The sequence below is a fragment of the Nilaparvata lugens genome, chromosome 6, assembly GCF_014356525.2.
Source record: "Nilaparvata lugens isolate BPH chromosome 6, ASM1435652v1, whole genome shotgun sequence".
NCBI lineage: Eukaryota > Metazoa > Arthropoda > Insecta > Hemiptera > Delphacidae > Nilaparvata > Nilaparvata lugens.
In genome coordinates, this window is record NC_052509.1 from 20,484,317 (window position 1) to 20,505,491 (window position 21,175).

Genomic DNA, 21,175 nt, shown 5'->3' on the forward strand with positions numbered 1-21,175 from the left:
TTTACAGAAAAGAGGATTGAAGTTATTTACATTTTTAAAAGTTTTTAAAGCATAAAGAGGGAAGTAAAATTAAATCACGGATATATTGCGGAATAATTCAAACAAAAACACTGCCCCTTTTATATAAAATTTTGCAAAGAATACTAGCCCTATATATATAATCGCGGCAAGAAATTATAAAAGCAAAATATTTATAATAATAGTAATAATAAATTATAAGAGGCGTACCTGTATTACCGCATAAGTGTTCACTGTGTATCCTGTATGTTCGTGTCATTTTTATGTTAACGATATTGCTAACTTGACTCATTTTATCACTGAACACATTGTTAAACCACTTTTTCTGTATTTCACTCACTACGAAGCTATAGCAATTTCTATTGGATTTCTTATTGATTATTTTGTATATCGCGTCAACACTTTCACGTTTTTCATTCACCGCACACGTCCGTCGCATTATTTTCTCACAAAACATGGCAGGAAACGACCAGGTCAATCCAAGTCTGTCGGACAGCGAGGACATCTCACCCGATTGTTCGCCGCCATCCGCATCCATCACCGCAGCCGCCGATTTCCATCCCAATGTACTGGATGATTTATCTTCGACACAGGTGGAGGAGAGCTGTATCCTAGTGGAAGATCCGTTGGTAGCCCAAGAGCCGGAGGACGAAACATCGGGAGAGCATACGGACGACGACGCCCCAGAAACAGGAACTCCTGTTTCTCGTACCGTTGCTCGGATGAAGAACCAGCGGATGACCGTTAGATGTACACCCGATCCCGCCATGGATATGGACACCCTCCTGAAAGCAATAACCAAGATGAATGAGAAAACAAATGAAGCAATAAACAACTTAAAAGAAGACAACAAACAAACAAAGGAAGAATTAAAAGAAGACAATAAACAAGCAAAGGAAGAATTAAAGAAGGAAATTCAAGAGGTAAAGAAAGACAACAAACAAACCAATGAAGCAATAAACAAGCTGAATAAAGAAGTTCAAGAAGCAAAGAAGACAAATGAACAGGGTTTGGAGAAGTTGAGTCAGCGGATGGATGGAGCATTCCGTGACACAGATAAAACCATCAAAAAATTAGCTGAGCGTCTGGATAAATCCATTGTAGAAACAAATAACCGATTGGATAGGATATCCGAAGATATGCATATGGGAAAAATCAACGTTGAGGTCAGCATTAAGAAACATATACATGTGGAGAAGGATACAATAACGGTGGTTAAATTCAAACAAGCAAATGAAGAGCTAACGAAAGTATATGAAAAGAGTTTTGAAAAACCGGAACAAAGGTTGAAGGAAGCAGCGGAAAAAAGCAGGACGGTAACGCGGCAAATTGAGGAGAAGTGTCATGCAATGGAAATCAATATTGAACCAGAGCCTGAACCCACGCATGCGGAAGTAAACACACTCGAAGGAGAGGTCATAAAACAGACAAGCAAACGTGACACATATATGGGAGACCAACCTACCGAGAATGTCAGGACTGAAGTCGCGCCGCACCCCGCAGAATGCCGAGAGGGACCAGCCGACATCACCCGCCAGGACGAGGACGTCATCCACTGCATAGAGGGACAGCTCGTACCACTGCGCGCCGGACATCAGGAGTCCAAGGATGCTGCCCGCCGCGTAGAAGAGCAGCCCGGACCGCCGACCGCCCACATCACCATCCATCCACCGAGGACAGCGCCTGCAACATATAAACCCAGCATTCACGGAGATCGTTCACACAACAATAGAAGTAAAACAGAAATCTACAACAAATCAAAATCACAACTGAAAGTAAAAACCTATAAATCAAAACAACATCCAAGTGAAATAGCAGCTCCACGGAGAAGAAAAATAATGTCAAGAAGAACCTATCTACACCGCCGTCATGTTAGGCTAAAATTGAATATCCAATTTCTCCCCGCCATGCAGAAAGGAAAAACGGTCTCAAGAAAAATTTATCTACATCGCCGTCATGTTAGGCTAAAATCTTACATCACGATTCCTACCGACATGCAAGGAAAAAGGAAGACGATATCCAGAAGAACCTACAACCACCGCAGTCATGTCCGGTTGAAATCAAACAGACTGTACACCGGCATGCAAAAAAGAAAAAGATTATCTGAAAAAACCCACAGACACCACCGGCATGTAAGGTTTAAAAAGATCAAACTGCATGTTACCGGCCGACAAAGAGGAAACACATATGTAAGAATTGATTTACACCACCGGCACATTCGTTTTAAGCCAAGTTTGATAAAACGGATAGTTGCAAATTGGAATGGAAAATTGAAACAAATACCGAAATCAAATTTAGATGGGGGCTTAAGGAAGAAATAATTTTTGAATCGACTGGAAGCTACGTTGTGAATTACATCAATTATCAAACTTCTTCATAGTCACAGCCTACCCACCAAATCACATCTTTGCAGACCAGCATATTTCTACTACAGCCTAATAATCAACATAACCTAAACTTCGCCGCATATCATCTAATAAACAACAATCCACTTCAAATGAAGAAATTATTATCAACTTTAATAACAGAAGAAAATAAAACTACGAAACAATTTTAAAAATTTACCAACCTAATCAAGCCATCCGCCTCATGTTACAATCATCACAGAAACAATCGCCTGGTACTATCCGCACAACTGAAAAACAGAAACAAGAATTATATTATCCACAGAAAATAATTATAAATTAGGAATAACATGAAATTAGCAGTGAATAGGAGGAAAGAAAATAAACAAAGTTTATTTGAAAAAATGTGTAAATCTAACCTTGAAATACAGAATCAATAGAAAAATCTATTCAGAACCAACGCCTGTTCGATAATTTTCTTCGTCCCACCAACCAATGTGTGCGAAATCCTAGAGTCAATGTATAGAATCAAAGCAATATCGTTATTCAATTAATGTAACCTATTATTTAATGTGGAATTATAAATAAAAAAAAAAAACGCAAACAAAAATATATATATTTATGTTAATTTGCACGAAATGCGCATGTTCTGTGTTATATGAATGTATCTCTAAAAAAGCTAAAAAGAAAATGAAATTCTTACCTTTAAATGTGAAATTTATTACTGTTGCATCAAAAGATCATGAATTGTAATTCAAATTGATAAATATAATCTTAAAGACTTAATATTTGTAACCAACATTGATAAAAATCAAGAAAGCCATTTCAAGTGTAACCCTGTTTGTACGCAACGTACTAGGCGCAAATAAGGAATTGCTCGAGTCAAACGGTAGACGATTGTCAAGTCACCGAAGTAAAATCACACTCTCACCCAATCTATGTAAAAGCCAAACCAAAGAGTCGAAACTTGTAATAACTATGAAAAAATGATGAAAGTCTATATTTGTTGCAAATACTGTTCAAATCTTAAGAAGTAATATGTGAAATCTTGTATATTTGTTATAGTTATGGGTCTGCTCATAAGCCACCCATGAATGGAAGTTGTGGAGTTGTTTTTAATGAAGGATCCAAAGAGACCTCATTAATTATTGTATTTCGATTGTATCCAATGAAAGGAACAATCAATTATTTATTTTCTCGTAGCCAAAAGTGCACGATATATTGTTTTTAGTGTTAAGTGTTGAGTTTTCGTAGAAGTAAGGAGATGAAATAGTGTATTCATCACAATATCGGATTTTTCAAATAGTCATTGTTTCGACTCGTCTCCCAATTACCTATTTAAAATATCCTGGGGGCTTTTGTGTGATGAATCTTTCAAATAGATCTCATGAAAAGAGAGAAAAATTGTGATTACCTTTTAAAATGAAAGAATTTGCTAAAGGAATAGTTAGCGACCGAGCGATAAAGCTTACTTATCAATAACTGTATATTTGATAAGAGTACCGTTCTGTACTGAATATTTTTCTAGGAAAATTATTCAATAAAATTATAATTATTTTGCGAATAAAGCACAAATTATTTATGAATCGCTCACTGATTTTGAGGTTACACTTTGTTTACTATCGATCAGATGTTTTTAAAACAGTTCGAACGCAGCTGACTGATTCAAAGCATTGTCAAATGTCATGCCGGTTTTCATGCAAGGTAAAATATCATTCCTAAAAATTATAAAACTATCAATAAAGGATCAAGAATTTCAAAATAAAAAATAAAATGTATGTATTATTGTTGAAATTATTTATTATTTAAGAAATTATATTATACGTCAGGTCTTATTGTAACTAAATAGGTCATAGCATGAAATTATATTATTGATAAAATGGCAGAAATTAATTATAATAATCTCAAACCTAATAAAAATTGTACAAGAATATTAATTTATTAATAATTTAATTCAACTGAACCACATGGTAATTAAATCTCTATGGCAGGTCTAAGCCAATCACAGTGCATAGAAATAGCACCAAGACGGTGATCGTTTGAAAGCAACACATGTTAATCTATTATCAGACACCAACCCTGCCTTATCAGTTACACTAGCACATGTACATTGTATGAGAGAAACTATGTCTATAAGATTAAGCAGTTTTAAGGATTACCTAAATTAAATTATTATTGTAATTAAAGGAATTGTATTCTACTACTTGCCACTGACGTCATGTTTACGTCACAAGCGTTCTACCAATGGCAAATTTTTATGCAAATTATTACATTGAGATTCTGAGAAGCAAGGTCCAGCCTAAAAGCTTAGAGAAAAGAGCAGCACTTCCCCTTTGAAATCCTCACCGTGCAGATCTCTTTTATAGTTACCAAGACCTATTTGTGAAAATTTATTGTTCGATTTTAAATGTTCTATTTGTGAGCCGATATTTTAGGCCAATTTATTTGTTATTTGTAAATTTCTGTTTTCATCAATCGATAAATTTAAAAGCTTAAAGTAAATTATCCCTTAATTAATTTGGTGAAGGAAATATTAAATTAAAATTCCCCACGTGCTGAAACCGAAGCCTGGATTGCCGCCGATCAAACGATTTTTGATCTAAAGAAGAAAACCACGACCGCCAAGGAAATTCACGTGAGTTATAAGTTTTTAAAAGGGGCCCCAATCTACGCTTCGAAAAATATTTCAGTGCAGAAACATAAATTTTTTCTTCGTTGAATTATTGGCCACGCCGACAAGCGCTTTTAGCACTTAAGAGTCTAGAATTTATTCATATTAAATTTATAAGAATTTGTAGTTGATTAACTATCCTCCGCTGCCTGAACCACGACCCGAGCATTTTAAAAAAAAATATTTTATAATTCATTTTTTCACTATTTTTTCAAACTGTTAAATTTTATCAATTGTAAAATTCTGTTGAATCACGCATGGTATCATGCAAGCACAAGAAAATTTTTAACTATTCTATTAATGCTAATTATTATCAACCTGTAAATCAAATTCTGAATCTGCACTGTATGATTACATATTTTATTGTAATATATTTCAGTTTTGTTAATTCGCTTTCTGAGTTCGATTATTTCTTAAGCCTGTCAATTATTGTGTCTGATACGTTCTATATCATCAAGAACCGATCGAATACGATCATTGGAATAATTGAATCAAGCTGGATATTGGAACAGGTCTAAGTGGATGTAGCGAGTGGGGTCAGATCGAGATATTTATTCTTTGTCCTTACCTGCTCATACATCAGCTTTTATCTGTTACCTACCTCGACTTAGGAGCGAACACATCAATTGTACAGCAGATGCAGCCATAGATCATATAAATTCCTACAATAGAGCTTAAAACCCGACAAGACTCTGTTCTCGAAGTATATTCTGAACGATATTTGGTTCAAATACCGTATTTTTTAATCCTTCAGAACTTATTAGAGACGCAGTCCCGTAAATTAGCTACATCGGGATTTTTGCTCGACCTGTATGATTTTGTATGCTCATTCTTCACAGGTAATAATTTTAAGGTATCCGTATTCAGTGTTTAGCGTCCGCTACACTACTTATAAAAATTTCATCATTATACAATCTGTCATTAGAAGAATCAAGGGTGAGCGAGCGTTTAGGCCTCCCGCGATTCCGACAATTGTATGAATCTTGTAGTGAATCAATCAGTCTGGTGTTCACTCAGCATCCACACACGCATTGCAAAATTTATAGCATCTACACCATTGACTCAGTACAAGATTCACCCTACATGTGTGAAGCCATCAAATACCGCACCACATGATTTGCCGGCCCAACATGAGGCATTTAGATTCAGCACTACATGATTTGGCAAATCTCTCTACATATGTGAGGCGAGTCAAATCAAGCTTTACAATGTCTATTCACTAGCCTGTTGCATAAAACTTTCCTATCATGTAAAGTGTATGGAAAACATTAGGCTGGCAACTGGCAAGTCCACTTTGAAATTAGTAGGAAAAATTGTTGTTTCTCACACAAGTAGTATGGTAGTATTCAACACAACATTCTGTAATTCCTGTGTTTGAGACTAGCAAGTTTAATAATATCACATCCGAATATATTTTGCATGTTGTGAGCATACAAAGATAGAAAGAGAGAGAGAGAGAGAGAGAGAGGAGAGAGAGAGAGAGAGAGAGAAAGAGAAAGGCATTTGTTCTAATTAAGAGCATTAGCAAGCTTCCAAGAAACAAAACTCTAGCAAATTTCGAGTGCATTAGCTTCGTTAGCACAGCGTTTGGCCAGATGCCTCCATTACCTTTATGGCCTCACAGCTATTTAGCCTCATTCACACACACACTCTCTCTCTCCTCACTCGCTTTATTCACAGAACAGCCAATTCTATCAACTTCGCAATGAAAAACTCGGCAACTCTGAAACATTTCACATATTTGCACTTGTTGAAATGTTATGCTAAAACATTCGAGTCACGAATAGAGCTGTGAGTTGAGTGTTTGACTGGCATCCACCGACTCCACTCACAAATAGAAAATTATAATTATGAGAGTCGAGTGAGAAAGTTTTGTTACAAAGTGGCCGATTAGACCAGCTGTTGATAATTAACCAATAGCAATTATTGTAGATTAACATGATTGAAAGAATTACAAAAATGTTGAGCACGAAACCACATGTAGAATTCGTATTGAAGTGATAAGCTCAAATTGTGTCATTCAATTACATTGATAATGAATTCAATTCAATTCAAAACTTAATTTATTCCATGAAACTTGATAATATATATTCACATTATTAAAAAAATTGTAACCAGCTGAAAAATACAACATGAAGAATACTAATGAAAATCCACTTCCAATTATACTGAGATTTTGAGTTTCTATTCTTAGAAACTTGCATGTTCATGTAGCCTAATATCATTTCATTTCTACAGTGTATACAGTGTGAGCAGTGATTCATAATAATCATTCAAAAAGTATACATCTTATAATCAGAGAGATTTTGGCAAGATCGACTCATGGGTAGCATGGTTACAATAAATTACATTAAGGTTTGACAAAATTATGATTTTTTTTCTATTCTGCTTCTGAGTGTTCTTCCAAAGATTGTGGAAAGGGAATAATGGTAATCTATATAAAAAGAAATCGGTCAAGAAGATGATTGATTAGAGGAAGTCAATAATATCTACTGATATGAATATTATCCATTCAACTTTTCATTTATTGTTTCTCATAGAAAATTACAATTATAAATAACTACTTCCTATAGCTCTATGAACAGTATTTTCTACGTTTTATCCAGATTAAAAATAATTTAACTTTCCAGTTATGAATTATTAGTGACTATATCATACATACAGGATTTAAAAGTATGTAGAAAAGTAATAGTGCATGAGCACTTATTCATTGAGAAATCTTATCAATTTATACCCAATCAAAATATGATATATTTGCATTATTACTAAATTCATTGTATAGATTGGATGCGGATGATTTGAAAATGAGAACCGTGGAATAATGAACTGATTCTAAAATATTGGATGCAATTCTTTATCCTTTAGTATTCAACACACATCCATAAAGTGAGGATTTATATTCCTTACAAAGCACCATGTTCCTTCAAATAATAAATTCAATATCATAATGTGGTGGAGAAAATTAATTTTCAGTTTCTTCTGCATCCGGAATTTACTACCAGAAATAAATTCGAACTAAGCGAGAACAGGATAGAGTTGTGGCAATAATGGTAATTGAGTGCACATTAGTTCCAATTAAAAAGAGATTAGCATTTGCATGCAAATGTGGGAGTAGAGTTCTCTCTGGAAAGAGTCCTCCCTAATTCACATGCCATAACCATGCAAAAATATTTCATTGATAATTAAATCATTTTTTATTCATAGTTATTAAGGAGGTCACTGAAATATCATACTTTCTCGATGGATGTTTTCTAATGTTCTATGTTTAGTTATTAAAACATTTTACTTTATCATTAGAATATTATTATGACTCTTTTTTCGAGATTGCATCAAGCTGAATCAATGTAAATCCCGGATATATGTTCATAAAAAAAATGTTGATTCCAGTTGATACAGCCTGATATTGGAATATCTGTCAGAATTGTAACCCAATTTTATTAGTTTTTGGTGCTCAATTATTATTCTCACCATAAGGCCTGGCCTAGTCATGCTGAAGTTAATGAGCCAATGTTATAAACAGTGGCAATCATGAAAAAAGAGTGTAACCGTAAATAAATACTAAATCAATGTAAATCAATACTAATTCCTTGTAAAGTGATGATATTTCTAGTAATGTTGATATTTTGTATGCTAAATTATTTGAAACAACCTTTTTCTCTATTCTAATTTCCACTTTCTATTATAGACTTAGTTCATTGTTAAAATCGATAAATGTTTTTTATTCAATAATTGATGAATTATAATTGTGATTATTCTTACAGAATTATTCATTTTTTTACAGAACAAGGTCGCTTCCAGCCTCTTCTGAGATCCTGTACTCTGGACATGTTCCCATTGCATCTTGTTCTCACCTATAAGAATACAACGATAACGGTTAGTTACGAAATTTCATAGTTTCAATTTTATAGTTTCAATTAGCAAGACCAATCATATTAAAATTATTTGATTAATTCATTTTTCTAAAAGTAATAGAGATATTAAAGATCTTATTTAGAGTCATACACTATTTTTTAAAGGTGAATCGTTTTTTGGATGATGGCCCATTATTTTATCTTGACAAAAGCTAAGAGCTTGTATGACAGCAATAGAAGTTCTATCTATTGAAGTAGAGGTGTTCTACTCCATCAATGTTCCACTAATCTTGCCATTTGAATCAATGTCATTTTCATAATTGGCACATCATCCAATATGGCCTCTGTATTGTCCTACTTTTGGTGACTTATTGCTGCCTAGTATAGCATCATTATTTTCTTTCTGTTTCTTATCTACATAATGAATTTAAGATTATGAAATATATCATTATCATATTAATGCAATAATTGCAAAAAACTTAGTACAGATTAATCTATTTTAAGTAATAAAGATAAAAAATGTACAAGTGTGAACTCATTCACATGCTGGATTGTTATATTGAGGGTATGATTTGGATAGGCTACACATACAAATAACACTTTAAATCTTCAAGAGAATAAATTTCTTCAATCTCCCTCTTAGAAATAAGATAACCATTCCTGAACAGGATAGGAGTTAAATCATAACAAACTTGTGTCAATGACTTGATTCTTCTTCGTTCAAAGTGGAAAAGTCACCTTGCAAGACCTCACCTGAGGCACGTGAAATTGATTATTGCAATGAATAGCTTAGAAATTTAATCTGAGTAGAAGTACTGTGATTCTAATTCTTGAATCTGGATTCAACGCCACCATTAGATAATGAACAGTGAGCCTGCACTCGGGTGGCTCTGTGTAATCAAGGGTAGAGAGAATGATTGTGCAGAGAATTCCTGAAATATTCATAGATTAAGCAATCTGATGACATGATTGAGTCGATAAGCTGACAATGAATAATTTATAGTCTCACTGTTTCTGCTGTATTGCATCCCATTCAAATGCTGTAGATTATTACTCATGGCATCTCGTAATCCCAACACTTTCAAATCGATTGGGGATTTCAACTGGTCGATATTGATTTTTCCAATCTAGGGATCCATTCACGAAGTTGTCATTTGTTGAACAGTGATAGAATCACCCTATAATTGAGCTGTCACTGGATTTTTCAAATTCTCACGTCATTCAACCTCCTATCCAAGATGTGATTTATTTCCACAATGAATGATATCCACTTCCATGTGAAGTAAACCCTTAAAATTATTAATAAACTTAGAACTCATTCACATACTACATATCACATCTAGTCGTGACCCTGGGTCCCACGGACCTGGGCAATTTTTGTTTTATAGTTTTAATTTTGCTTCCGTTTGCTTTACTGTCTATTGAGACCCATGTAAATTCATGTCAGTAGACACTTTAACTTGATGTAGAGTGTTAGTGCTCTGTGACTTGTTGTTTTTGTGAAATGACGCTTTTGGGTCCCTGGGACCCAAGAGTCACGACCAACGTAACTTTTTTCATTTTTTTCAAATGCACATTTTTATACAATAGTGATTGGATTCAAGCAGTCAACATGTACATTTTTAACAGAGGCTTCGAAGAATGTACAAATTGACTTATAGATCTCTATTTCAATGACATTAGTGATGATAAAAATAAATTCATAGTTCAAGATAAGAATACTGACCCTGAGTAGGATGATAGTGGAACCAATGAACTTCATGTGATCCTAGGGATACTAAACCTCCCCTAAGAGTGAACTTTATATATGACCTTATATATTTTTCATGATTTCTAGTAGTGTTTCATGTGGGTTTTAGGATTTATAATAGTAATCATCACTATAATTTCATAAGTTTTGCAAAGATGTGAACATGAACTTGAGGGTAGGGTAAAAACTACCCTAAGAGTGAACTATGACCTTCCAATTTTTTCCCCATCTTTCTAGTGGTGTTACATGTTAGATCCATCATAGTATTCATCACTATAATTTTTTGTTCACTTTATATGATAAAATAATAACCAAACGTTACTTTTCACTACCCTAAAAATGCAAGGTTTATAAATGTATTTTTATAATTATAATAAAGATTTATTTCTGCTTTACATAAGTGCTCGTTGCATTCATAAATAACCCTTGAGCATATTAGAATCATATAATAACATCATATCTTGAAATATATTGAGATATTCAATATGAAAGGGATGGGACCCAGGGTCACGACTAACGTCAGAAAAAAATAGGGTCACGACTAGAAGGTTTTAAACTTCAGGCTATATTTTTGATGTATGTCTACATCAGTGATTATCTTTGAAAACTTCATTGATACTTAATTCCAAAATCAAAATTTGAATCGTTTTCCATTTCCCATCAACTCAATTCACTGTCTTTACAAATTAAAAAAATAACTGACTTTCTCCTTGTGTCTAGATTACGTTCATCAATCATATCTCCATATCTCATGATCCCTGATTAAACTGCAATTCCTACAATCATAATCTAGAATTAGAGCTGACTATCTAAGTTCTAGAAATATGAAATAATATAATTCAGTCATATATATGGAAAGATTAGCAGTGGAAGAGACGTTAAAAGCGCTATCCAAAATCCAAAATCCAAAATCTACTGTATTGTTTCAAGAGAAACACTGACATCCTTACATTCCCGTATCTTGTAGTTGAAAAACCAACTGAATTTCTGAACAGAAAAAGATCTGGGCTGGAGTCTGATTATACTCTTTATAATATTGCAATGCTCTATCCAATAAATAAAGAAAATGAGAAAAATTTGAACAATAGATTGTCCAATATAAAAAAGGAGATTAAACTACAAGTGAACAAGCCAGGAATGAAATTGAAAATAATTGCGAACGTATTCCAGTAGGCTGCAGGACGAGTATGAATAGTTATTTTTCATTTTCCTTCAAAAGCTCGCTACACTGCGACGACACGTCATCTGCCATAGTGAGATTCACTCCATACTTTCAGTATCCCTCTTAGATTACATCGAGGCTTCCCATTCAAGCAATGCTGAAAGTGGATCTTACTAGAGGCATGCACCTGAGTAGCGGCCATGTTGGTTATGGAAAAACTGCGACGAAACACGTTGAAGCAGGGTGCGCTTATTCGTAACAGCGGTTTGCTCATACAGAAATTGAATTTCAGATTTTACGACGGTGTAGTTGCTGTCTGGATATGCAAATACTGGGCCAGGGCGAGGGCCGGTCGAATCCATTTAGCCGCGGATAGCACTGGACGGTTTCTCGCACAACACACGACCGGGTGACGACTTACAGCCGCCCGATCTCAACTCTCTCTGCAAATACATAACCTATTCATCTAAATTGCGCCAAAGATAGTGTGTAGATTATTAGTTTTGCTCGAAACACACCAGCGATGGAGAGTGATTTGAAATTTGAAAGCTTTCATGGTGAGATTCACTATAAGCAGTCAGCATTTCTAATAAGCTTGAATAACAGTTTAAGTAAGAGATGATAATTTGAAGCTTTACCTCACTGTAGCTTGTAATCGTGAGGGTAGGCTACATGAACGAATCTTGTAACATAATAATATTATTATTTTGCATGATAATCAATTCGGACGGTGCTTGATTCTTCTTTACACCTTAAAGTCCTTTCTCATGATTCCTTTCTCAAGACTTGTGAACTGAACATGTAACTCATGAATGAATGCCATAATAATAACACTAATATGAATGGCATTGTATTGGTTGATAACTTTTTAGAGTTATTATTGATGATGAAGGTGTATTGATGATAATAATGTGCAAAAGGATACGACATATCCTATAACTCATAACACAACAAGTGGTTTATGCAGCATTCACCCAACGTTAGTAGACAGAAGTCTGTTTACTAACTTTGGCATTCACCTACTTGTCATTACACATGTTTTTGTTCTTGAACTGGCTATTTCCGGAAAGACATACACGGTTTTTATGTTCATATCACACATTTCAAACTCCCCGAGGCCCCTGTGTAGTTGACATTATATGTGATAAGGAGGCGCAGTAGTGTAGTGCAGTACATTGTCACTTCTTATCGGGCAGTGTCGAGTGTCGATGAGTTATAGTATTGCGTTGGCGACGTGAGATGCGTTTAGGGTTATGGGAAACGGTTGCAGGCCCTTCTGCCTAATGGAAGGGTCAGGCCCTTCTCAATAGATGCTTGCGCGCACCTAGGGCTCTTGACTTTTGGGCGAAGGGCGCCGATAATGCCCGGCTCTAAATCACGCTGTCAAAATTGATTCGGCTCCTTCGTCGAAAAGCTTCTTCTCACAAGAAGGAGACGCTTGAGTGCGATCGTGAGAGGCCCTTTTCAACCCCCTCCACCCACGCGGGAGCACCTGAGGGGGGAACCCTTAAAGCTCTACTTCCCGTCGACACCGGAAGTTGACAAACCTGCACACCTCGTTCCGGTCCCTACCGCCATTCAAAAGCCTCTCCGTCCGGAAATAAAGTGCCTGCTACGTACACCAATCTCGCATAAATATGAGCCCGATACAATATCCTGACATCAGCTATCGAGTGTATTATATTACCTCAGGGACAAATTTTATTACAATGGACAGATATCATACGTTTTCGGCAAGTGATGACTGGCGACAGTTACACAATGTATCGAGTAGAAGACTAATAATGATTAAAAACATTACCTGATTGCCGAGTTTGGAGAGATTGACCTCTTCTATTAGCAGACTAGTAATAAACATTGAAATATATATTTCAAAATCTATCAATCGATTCAATTCACTTGAAGTTATCGTTGAATTTACCAACACGTCAAATATTTTCCAAAATGATTTCCATACACAAATGACTTTACTCTCTTAAACTGAATGTTCAAATGTAATCAACCCAGTAACCTGGTTGGCTATAATAATTGGCTATAATGATCAATCACATTTACTATGTTGAAATTCAGCATGAGTAATGGATTTTTATGCCTTGGTATTATAACCTGAAAAATCAATAATCAATAGTTAATTTATCTATAATCATTCTCATTCCAACTCTCAATTCCAATGTCATCTTTGACAGAGAAATGAGATATTACAAGTTGAAGATTGTGTGCACATTAGTTGGGTGGAGGACTACAGGCTGGAGGATTCCTGCCAGTTGCGGCCGACCGTAGAGGCCTGGCATAATTCAAGCTTTCGGCGCGTAACATTTTTACGACGGCTGCTGGGAGGAAAGCGAGAAAAGCCGAGAAAAGGCGGGAAAAGAACACGTTTCTTTCGTGTCGGAATATAAGAAAGCTAAAGGAAACAGGACCAGCCAAGCCCAGAATATATTGCGTGTTTATATTGCCGAGCATCACATTTTTGTGGTCTATAAAGGAAAGTGAAACGGCGAATATAGCAGATGGAGAATTTTTTTCTATATTTTCTCTCCTCCAAGGCTCATGATTGTTTATATGTGTTTCGTTTTCTTATGCATCGCATTCACAGCACACAGTTCAGACAAAAAGCACTTGTAATTCACTCGCGCCTACCTGGTATGGCACCAACATAAAATATTTATACATAAACCTGTAAAGAAACACAAGCGTTCCATTCCAATTTCCTGAATGTGAGCGCAATGGTCTGGAAATTCAATGAATAACTATATTACTCCCTGCAGGAACAAAAACAGTTGGTTACCTAACTTAAATTTCATATCCAAAGGTGGGCTTGCAATGAATTTGATTGCATGGACTTACTCAATCCATGAGAAGGGAGTTTCATGCAGCCTGCATAATAAGTCTAGTAGTGAATGTGAGACAATTTAATGCAGAGCATCTCAAGAATAAAGTTCCTACGGAAGGAAAAATTTTAATTTTTGTCTGATTTATAAGATGTCCTGAGGCACCCACGTGAGAAGTTTACTACTTTCAAGTATTCATGATAAACAGAGTTTTCCTCATGTCAATTAGATACTCTATACTCTGTGTTATTTCTAAAAATAGTATGACTAGTTTTTGATATAGCCAGAACAATAGTGCTATGACATTATTATTGTATTGGCCTACATTAAGTAGCATAAGTAATTGAAACTATAAGACTACATAGTTTGGGATAAAACTACAGTAGTATAGCCAGAGTCTTTAACATTTCAATGAGGCCTGTGAAAATACTTATATTAGTATAAGAAGGTCGATCTTCTCTTCGTTTAGTTTCTTCAAGAGTTATCATCAAATGATTTTCCTTTTTCATTCTTTTGTGAGAATGTATTCTACTTTTTGATGCTATGAGACGCAAACCGTTGCGTTGTAATGCTCTTGTGCATGTGCATACATTATATTGCATCATCAGCATTATCAGCGTTAGCTTATTGTAGCTACTCATAAGTGAAATCAGCGCTCTTCGGTAAAAGAACCCACACAGATAAATCGGCCTAGAAAAAGTTTTATCTTTGGAATCCAGTACACTCTAATAATAAATTGATTCACTTATTGTTTGAATAGTTTGAAAAAAGAGTTTGGCTTTCTGCCCAAATCTATATACCACTTGGATATGGTAGGCAATCAGTTTTAGAATTTCAATTTCCGATCAAGCCGCTCTCTAATATTTTTATTGAAACAATGACTGGATAAGGGTGCCAGCAGGATTTTTTCTCTTACATTGTATCGGCCTGAATGGATTATCATATCTTCTCATGCCTTCCTTTCATTATCAATATCCTTGCGTTTTATAGCTTGGACGCCAGTCTGTTTGTGTAAAAACGTTACTGATGGAAACGAAATTGAAGAGAAGCAAGCCGTTGACATTCCCTCCCTTCTCTTCTCTTCCATTTCTTTTCCTCCCAGCCACGCCTCTCCAGCCACTAGAAAGGAAATTGCGAATGACAAAAACAGAGGAACGCGTTTAATGAAAGGAGACAAAAAGACAGCGGCTCAGCTACTATCATCCGACCCCTGCAAGTTCCACTCTATGTGCTCAGTTGTTTCTGAGTTGTAATAATTATTATCGGTCGATGACTTCCCTTGCTTGTACTCTAGTGACATTGAACTCTATGTTGTAGAAGCTAGAAGACGTAGTTTTATGAGATTTCACTATCAGCTCAATCTGAGTGACCCAATTGTTATGTTTGGAATTGTTTTTTGCCCTCTTACATGATGACTTAGAATATTAATAGAAGAACTCATGTGAGTGCAGATTCTTCTAGACTCAATCTTGTTCAATGATTCACCTGAAGAGTGCGGAACGAGTGTAGGAAACATTCCTACAACGATATAGCTTGGTAACGAATAACTCTGTATAAGCACTGTAACGGGTCACTGATTCCCAGAATAATAAGAAAAATAATCAGAATACATGAGGAAAAGGATTGGAATATCAAGAAATAATTTTGATTTTGAATAGTGGAAAAGAGTTAGTAACAGAGGTGAAAATTCCCACAACTGAAACAAAATCAGAATTCAAAACCAAGGAAAGAAATTAACCACATTAGATCCACCAAGAGAATTCAATATCAATTCAGAATTGATATTTCCATTTTAGAACTTGAAGGATTGGAGATGCCCAGAAGCATGCAATAATTTATAAGGATTTGATTTAATTCCACAAACAACCAGTACAGTATTATTGTATCAGTGGTCATACCATCTAAATGAGAATGTGTGTTGGAGAAGTCCACTATCAGAGTTTTTAAATGATATTCCTTTATAGCCCACTAATCATCGATGGAAGAGTTAGCATTTGTTACACTGATACTTCGATTTTTCAATAATGCTATGTTCAGTTTGAAAAACCCGCAAATTTGTGATTCTCTGAATTTCTTGGAGGCCAATTCATAAGCCTGATCTTCCGATTACTTCCAAGTTCATAAAAGCACAACCAATGAATTCCAAGGATTATTCTCAAAAGCATTCATTTCAAATAGAGGATATTTTGATTCTTGGAACAACTCAAAAAGCATATACTTTGGATTATTTGTGCTTAAAGTTTTCTTCCATCATTCATACCGCGTCGTACACAAGTTAAACGTAGGTTTCATATTTTGAGATAGCAGTGAATAATGAATCTTTCGAGTGAAATAAAACGAAAAATGCGGTTCACTCACTCCAACAACAGTTTAAAGTAATCCTATTCACCTTGACTGTTCTGGAATTTCAATAACAAAGAAATACTTGAAATATTAAAGGTTTCGAAAGCCCACAAAGAGCGCGAAAGGTAGTCTGAAATGAGAATCAAAGAAAGGAGTTACAGTTTCTTCTCTTCTTCCACTGTTGATAAAATTCCAACGATGGAACGCATTTCATTTCTGAAACTGACGTCATTTGTATGAAACGGGTTCTCTTTAAAGGACTCTCTGTTTATTATTATTATTAAACCACTTCCAGAACCTAACGCCAAATAAAGCCTACTTTTCTCGACAATATTGTTTAGAATAATATACATCAGAGCCTCAGAACAAATTCAATGCTCTTATCAATACCATTGACGATGTTTTTCTCATGATATATTTCTCTCTTTTTGATAATCTTCATCAACAATGTTATCTTGATAAAAATGATTGTTACTTTACCTAATGAATTGACTTTTCCACTTAAGTTCAGTAGTCTTTCTTATGTGAATTATCAACTCTTTTCTCATTGGATGCATGATTCGCCATAGACAGTTTTCTGTCTATGAACAGAACAACAAAAATCTCTTATGAGCTATGAGCAAATCATGAATGAAATTATCATACATTATGGTTCTATGTCCATGGAAAATAGTTTTATGTTGATTCATAGTTCATAAATAGTAAAAGTGCTAATGATACTATGTTGACCGAGCGAGTGAGGTCTAAGATTCAAGTCGAGGGTTTGGCATTTCTCTTAATGTTTAAATGTTTAAATGTTTAAATGTTTAAATGTTTAAATGTTTGAATGTTAAATGTTTAAATGTTTAAATGTTTAAATGTTTAAATGTTAATGTTTAAATGTTTAAATGTTTAAATGTTTAAATGTTTAAATGTTTAATGTTTAAATGTTTAAATGTTTAAATGTTTAAATGTTCAAATGTTTATATGTTCATATGTTTATATGTTTATTTGTTTATATGTTGCGCATTTACGGCGGGAAAAAAAAACAAGTTCATTTTACACAATTATATGTGAGTGGATACATATTCGTGATCAGATGAGAACTGAATTCATTTGTATGGTACTTGAACATGCTCTTCAGTTTCATTCCCTTTTTCTGTTGGAAACTTAAAAATTTCATTCCAAAATTCCATCTTATCCGGAACGTACGTTAGACATTTTTTATGTCTTTCATTTCTAGAAAATTTATGGGTAGCTTGTCCTTGTGTTCCTCCGGAAGTTGTAAATTCCACTAAGGATTTCGTAAGCAATATGTGCCTTCACTGAATATGTAAGGGTGAGAAAATGAAAAACAAGAAAAGATCGTACAGGTTTTTGATATTTAAAACAAAACAATAAATTATTTGTAAAAAATTAGAATTATAATTAGAAATAATAATGATCAGATGAATATTTCAAGGGCTACTCGCTTTGCTGCTAGTGAAGATTCATTTGTTGTGGTTATGGAAAATTTAAAACAATGACTCAGTAGTCACCTACCTTTATGAAAATGGCTTCCCAATTTGGCATCCACTGGTTGAAACGCGACGTTAATTATTAATTAAAAATCAAAATAACTGATCTAATGAAGTGGGTTCAGATCCCCTCCTATTCAATAACACAATTCTCTTCAAACTACCCGAACTGTGACAGGAAAACTGTATTATAAAACAAGAACAAAATCTATCCCCTTCACCAGAACAGCCGGACTTTACTCACAGTCCTATCGAACGAGCTCACACACCGACACACTGACTCACCAAAAGTAAAATTTTGGATATTAAATATAACTCAGTCAATGCCAAACATGAAGCCATTTCAAATACATATTTTTATCAGTCGCACAAGCGGCACGTTTGTTATTAAAAACAAAAAGAGAAGCTACAATAATTTTGATAACAAATTAAATAAACAATCTTTCTGTCGATGACAAAAATTGTTCAAAGACAAAAACACTGTTCATTAAACTTTTCTAAATTAAAACTCTAAAATCCTGATCAATATGAGATAAATATATTATGATTCATATGTCCCATATGACCAGGTGATACATCACCCATCCCGCTGAAAGACTCGTCCCTGAGTCTGTAGTCAAGAGGGGAACAAAAAAAAATAATAAAACAAAATAATATACTCCGGAAACAAAAGTGTGCCTGATTGACTTGATAATGCTACTATACATTGAAATCAAACATTTACATAGAAAGGTAGGTTACTCAAACTAAATTACAAACATTCAAATCAAATTCAAAATGAAACTATGCTGCACAATAACATCGATTAAATATGAAACTAACTTTCAATATTATACATGAATATTCAACTTATTATAAAAAGAAAATCTCAATTGACAATATATTTATTTGTGAAACAACATTGAACTATTTCAAAAGCTGCAATAAAATTCGAAGAAGAAAAAAAAACTTTATAAGTACATATGACTCACAACTATATAGTCAAGAAAGAAAACAATAAAACAGTTAATCCATCAAAAAGCAACTATATAAAAGAAAACAATAAAACAGTTAATCCATCAAAAAGCAACTATATACTCTTAACTATCGATTATATGTATCTTAGGTTGTGCTACCGTTACAGCAGATAATTTACACACATACAACTTGATGCCTAATATGCACAGAATAAAGTTAAAAACCCTAACCAGCCAAATAATATATAAAAGACAAAACTAGAGGAATTTACAACATCTCCCCCAGAATTTGGAAGATCTACTTTGCGAAAATATCTGACGATATTACGTCTTGAACTGTAAATTCCGGAACCTTTATATCTATATCAGTTTTTAAAATTTCGCTAAAATTAACAAGATTAGGATTGAAATGCGGTTGCAAAACATCAATTTTTAACGAATTAAACTTAACCCAATGTAAAGGTAAGTAATGGAGAACCTGAGGTTGTTTATCAACATTTGCGTCACACGGAAAAGTCTTTCTCACCATTATTCTCCCGCCGACCGAAATCTCGCAATGACAGGGTAAAACCACATACATTGCTCCCGGAATAGGTTGAAGATGATGAAACGAACCTCCCTCGCAAGTGACTGTAGTGTTGGCCTGTATATTCGCGACGATATACTCCGAAGGCGAAAATTCGACGATCTCCAACTCCTGCTTAGCTGGACGACAGCTTAAACTGCAATATTGTTGGATGTCCTTCAGCTCTGTCGCCGCAAACAAGTGATGCATACATCTCGATGACATATGTCCTCCATGCACCAGCCGCGGAAGATAGCATAAGAAATCGTCCTGTGCCCGACAAGAAGAGAGATGATCTCCCGAGATGACCTGAATCTCACCGTCCTCCTGTCTCCGCGCCAAAACGAAATCCTGCTGCTGAAGCTGACAAATCTGGCCGTCGAAATACATAGGTGTCCTCACATACTAATTTCTTAAACGGAATTTATCAGCGCGCAGACTTATAGTTCAGTTTAAATGATGGTTACTTGGTTAAGCGGCTAAAATGAAATCATGAGAAAAATCATAACTTCAAAACAAGAGATGATTAAGACTTGAACGAACGGGAATAGATTATAAATTTAATTCCAAAGAACTTTTGTTAGACACTTTATATCTAAAAATCGTCATTGAAAGTAGTCATTATTCAGAAAACATACTCTTGAAAAATGAAACGTTTTTGAAACAGTGCATTTTTGTCGGTTAAAATCAAGTTTTAGGTGGAAATGTATTCGAACAAACTTTGTAGGATAGTTCATTGTGATTCAATTCCCGTTAACGAGAGGTCTCTATCATAAATTGTAACCATTCTATGACCGTTACAATGAACGATGGATCCGCCATTTTGAATCAGCCATTACTTGGCTCAGTCGCGACCCCCAAATGCACATCAAGTGGTTCGGATAAAACAGATCATCTGTCCGATATTTGAACATTATTTTTGCTAGCACCGCTAGCACTACCTACAGGAGAATTTCTCTATTTACAGCAGAAAGTTAACATGTCCAGGACATGTTCCCTATCTGCAGTAAGTGGTCAATATCACATGTTGTTATTAAGGCTTCATTGACTGTGTAGAAGTTCCATCTCTACAGTAAACGATACATCTATCCATATAAACTTCATTCAGCTAATAGAAATGGAAATAAAAATTTTGGACAAGTGTCCCTTATGCAGTTAGCAATTCAAATAGGATGCAAAGAACTTAT

The 21,175-nt window shown here is 34.8% G+C and overlaps 1 protein-coding gene across 1 annotated transcript in view; it reads left to right on the forward strand.

The window, feature by feature from the left end:
• The window catches only part of LOC111046472 (locomotion-related protein Hikaru genki), a 245,283-nt gene that overhangs the window by 109,924 nt on the left and 114,184 nt on the right, over positions 1-21,175 (forward strand). The window contains exon 4 of the mRNA XM_039430371.1: positions 8,816-8,907. Within this exon, the coding sequence (XP_039286305.1) occupies positions 8,816-8,907 (92 nt within the window). The remainder of the gene's footprint in view (positions 1-8,815; positions 8,908-21,175) is intronic.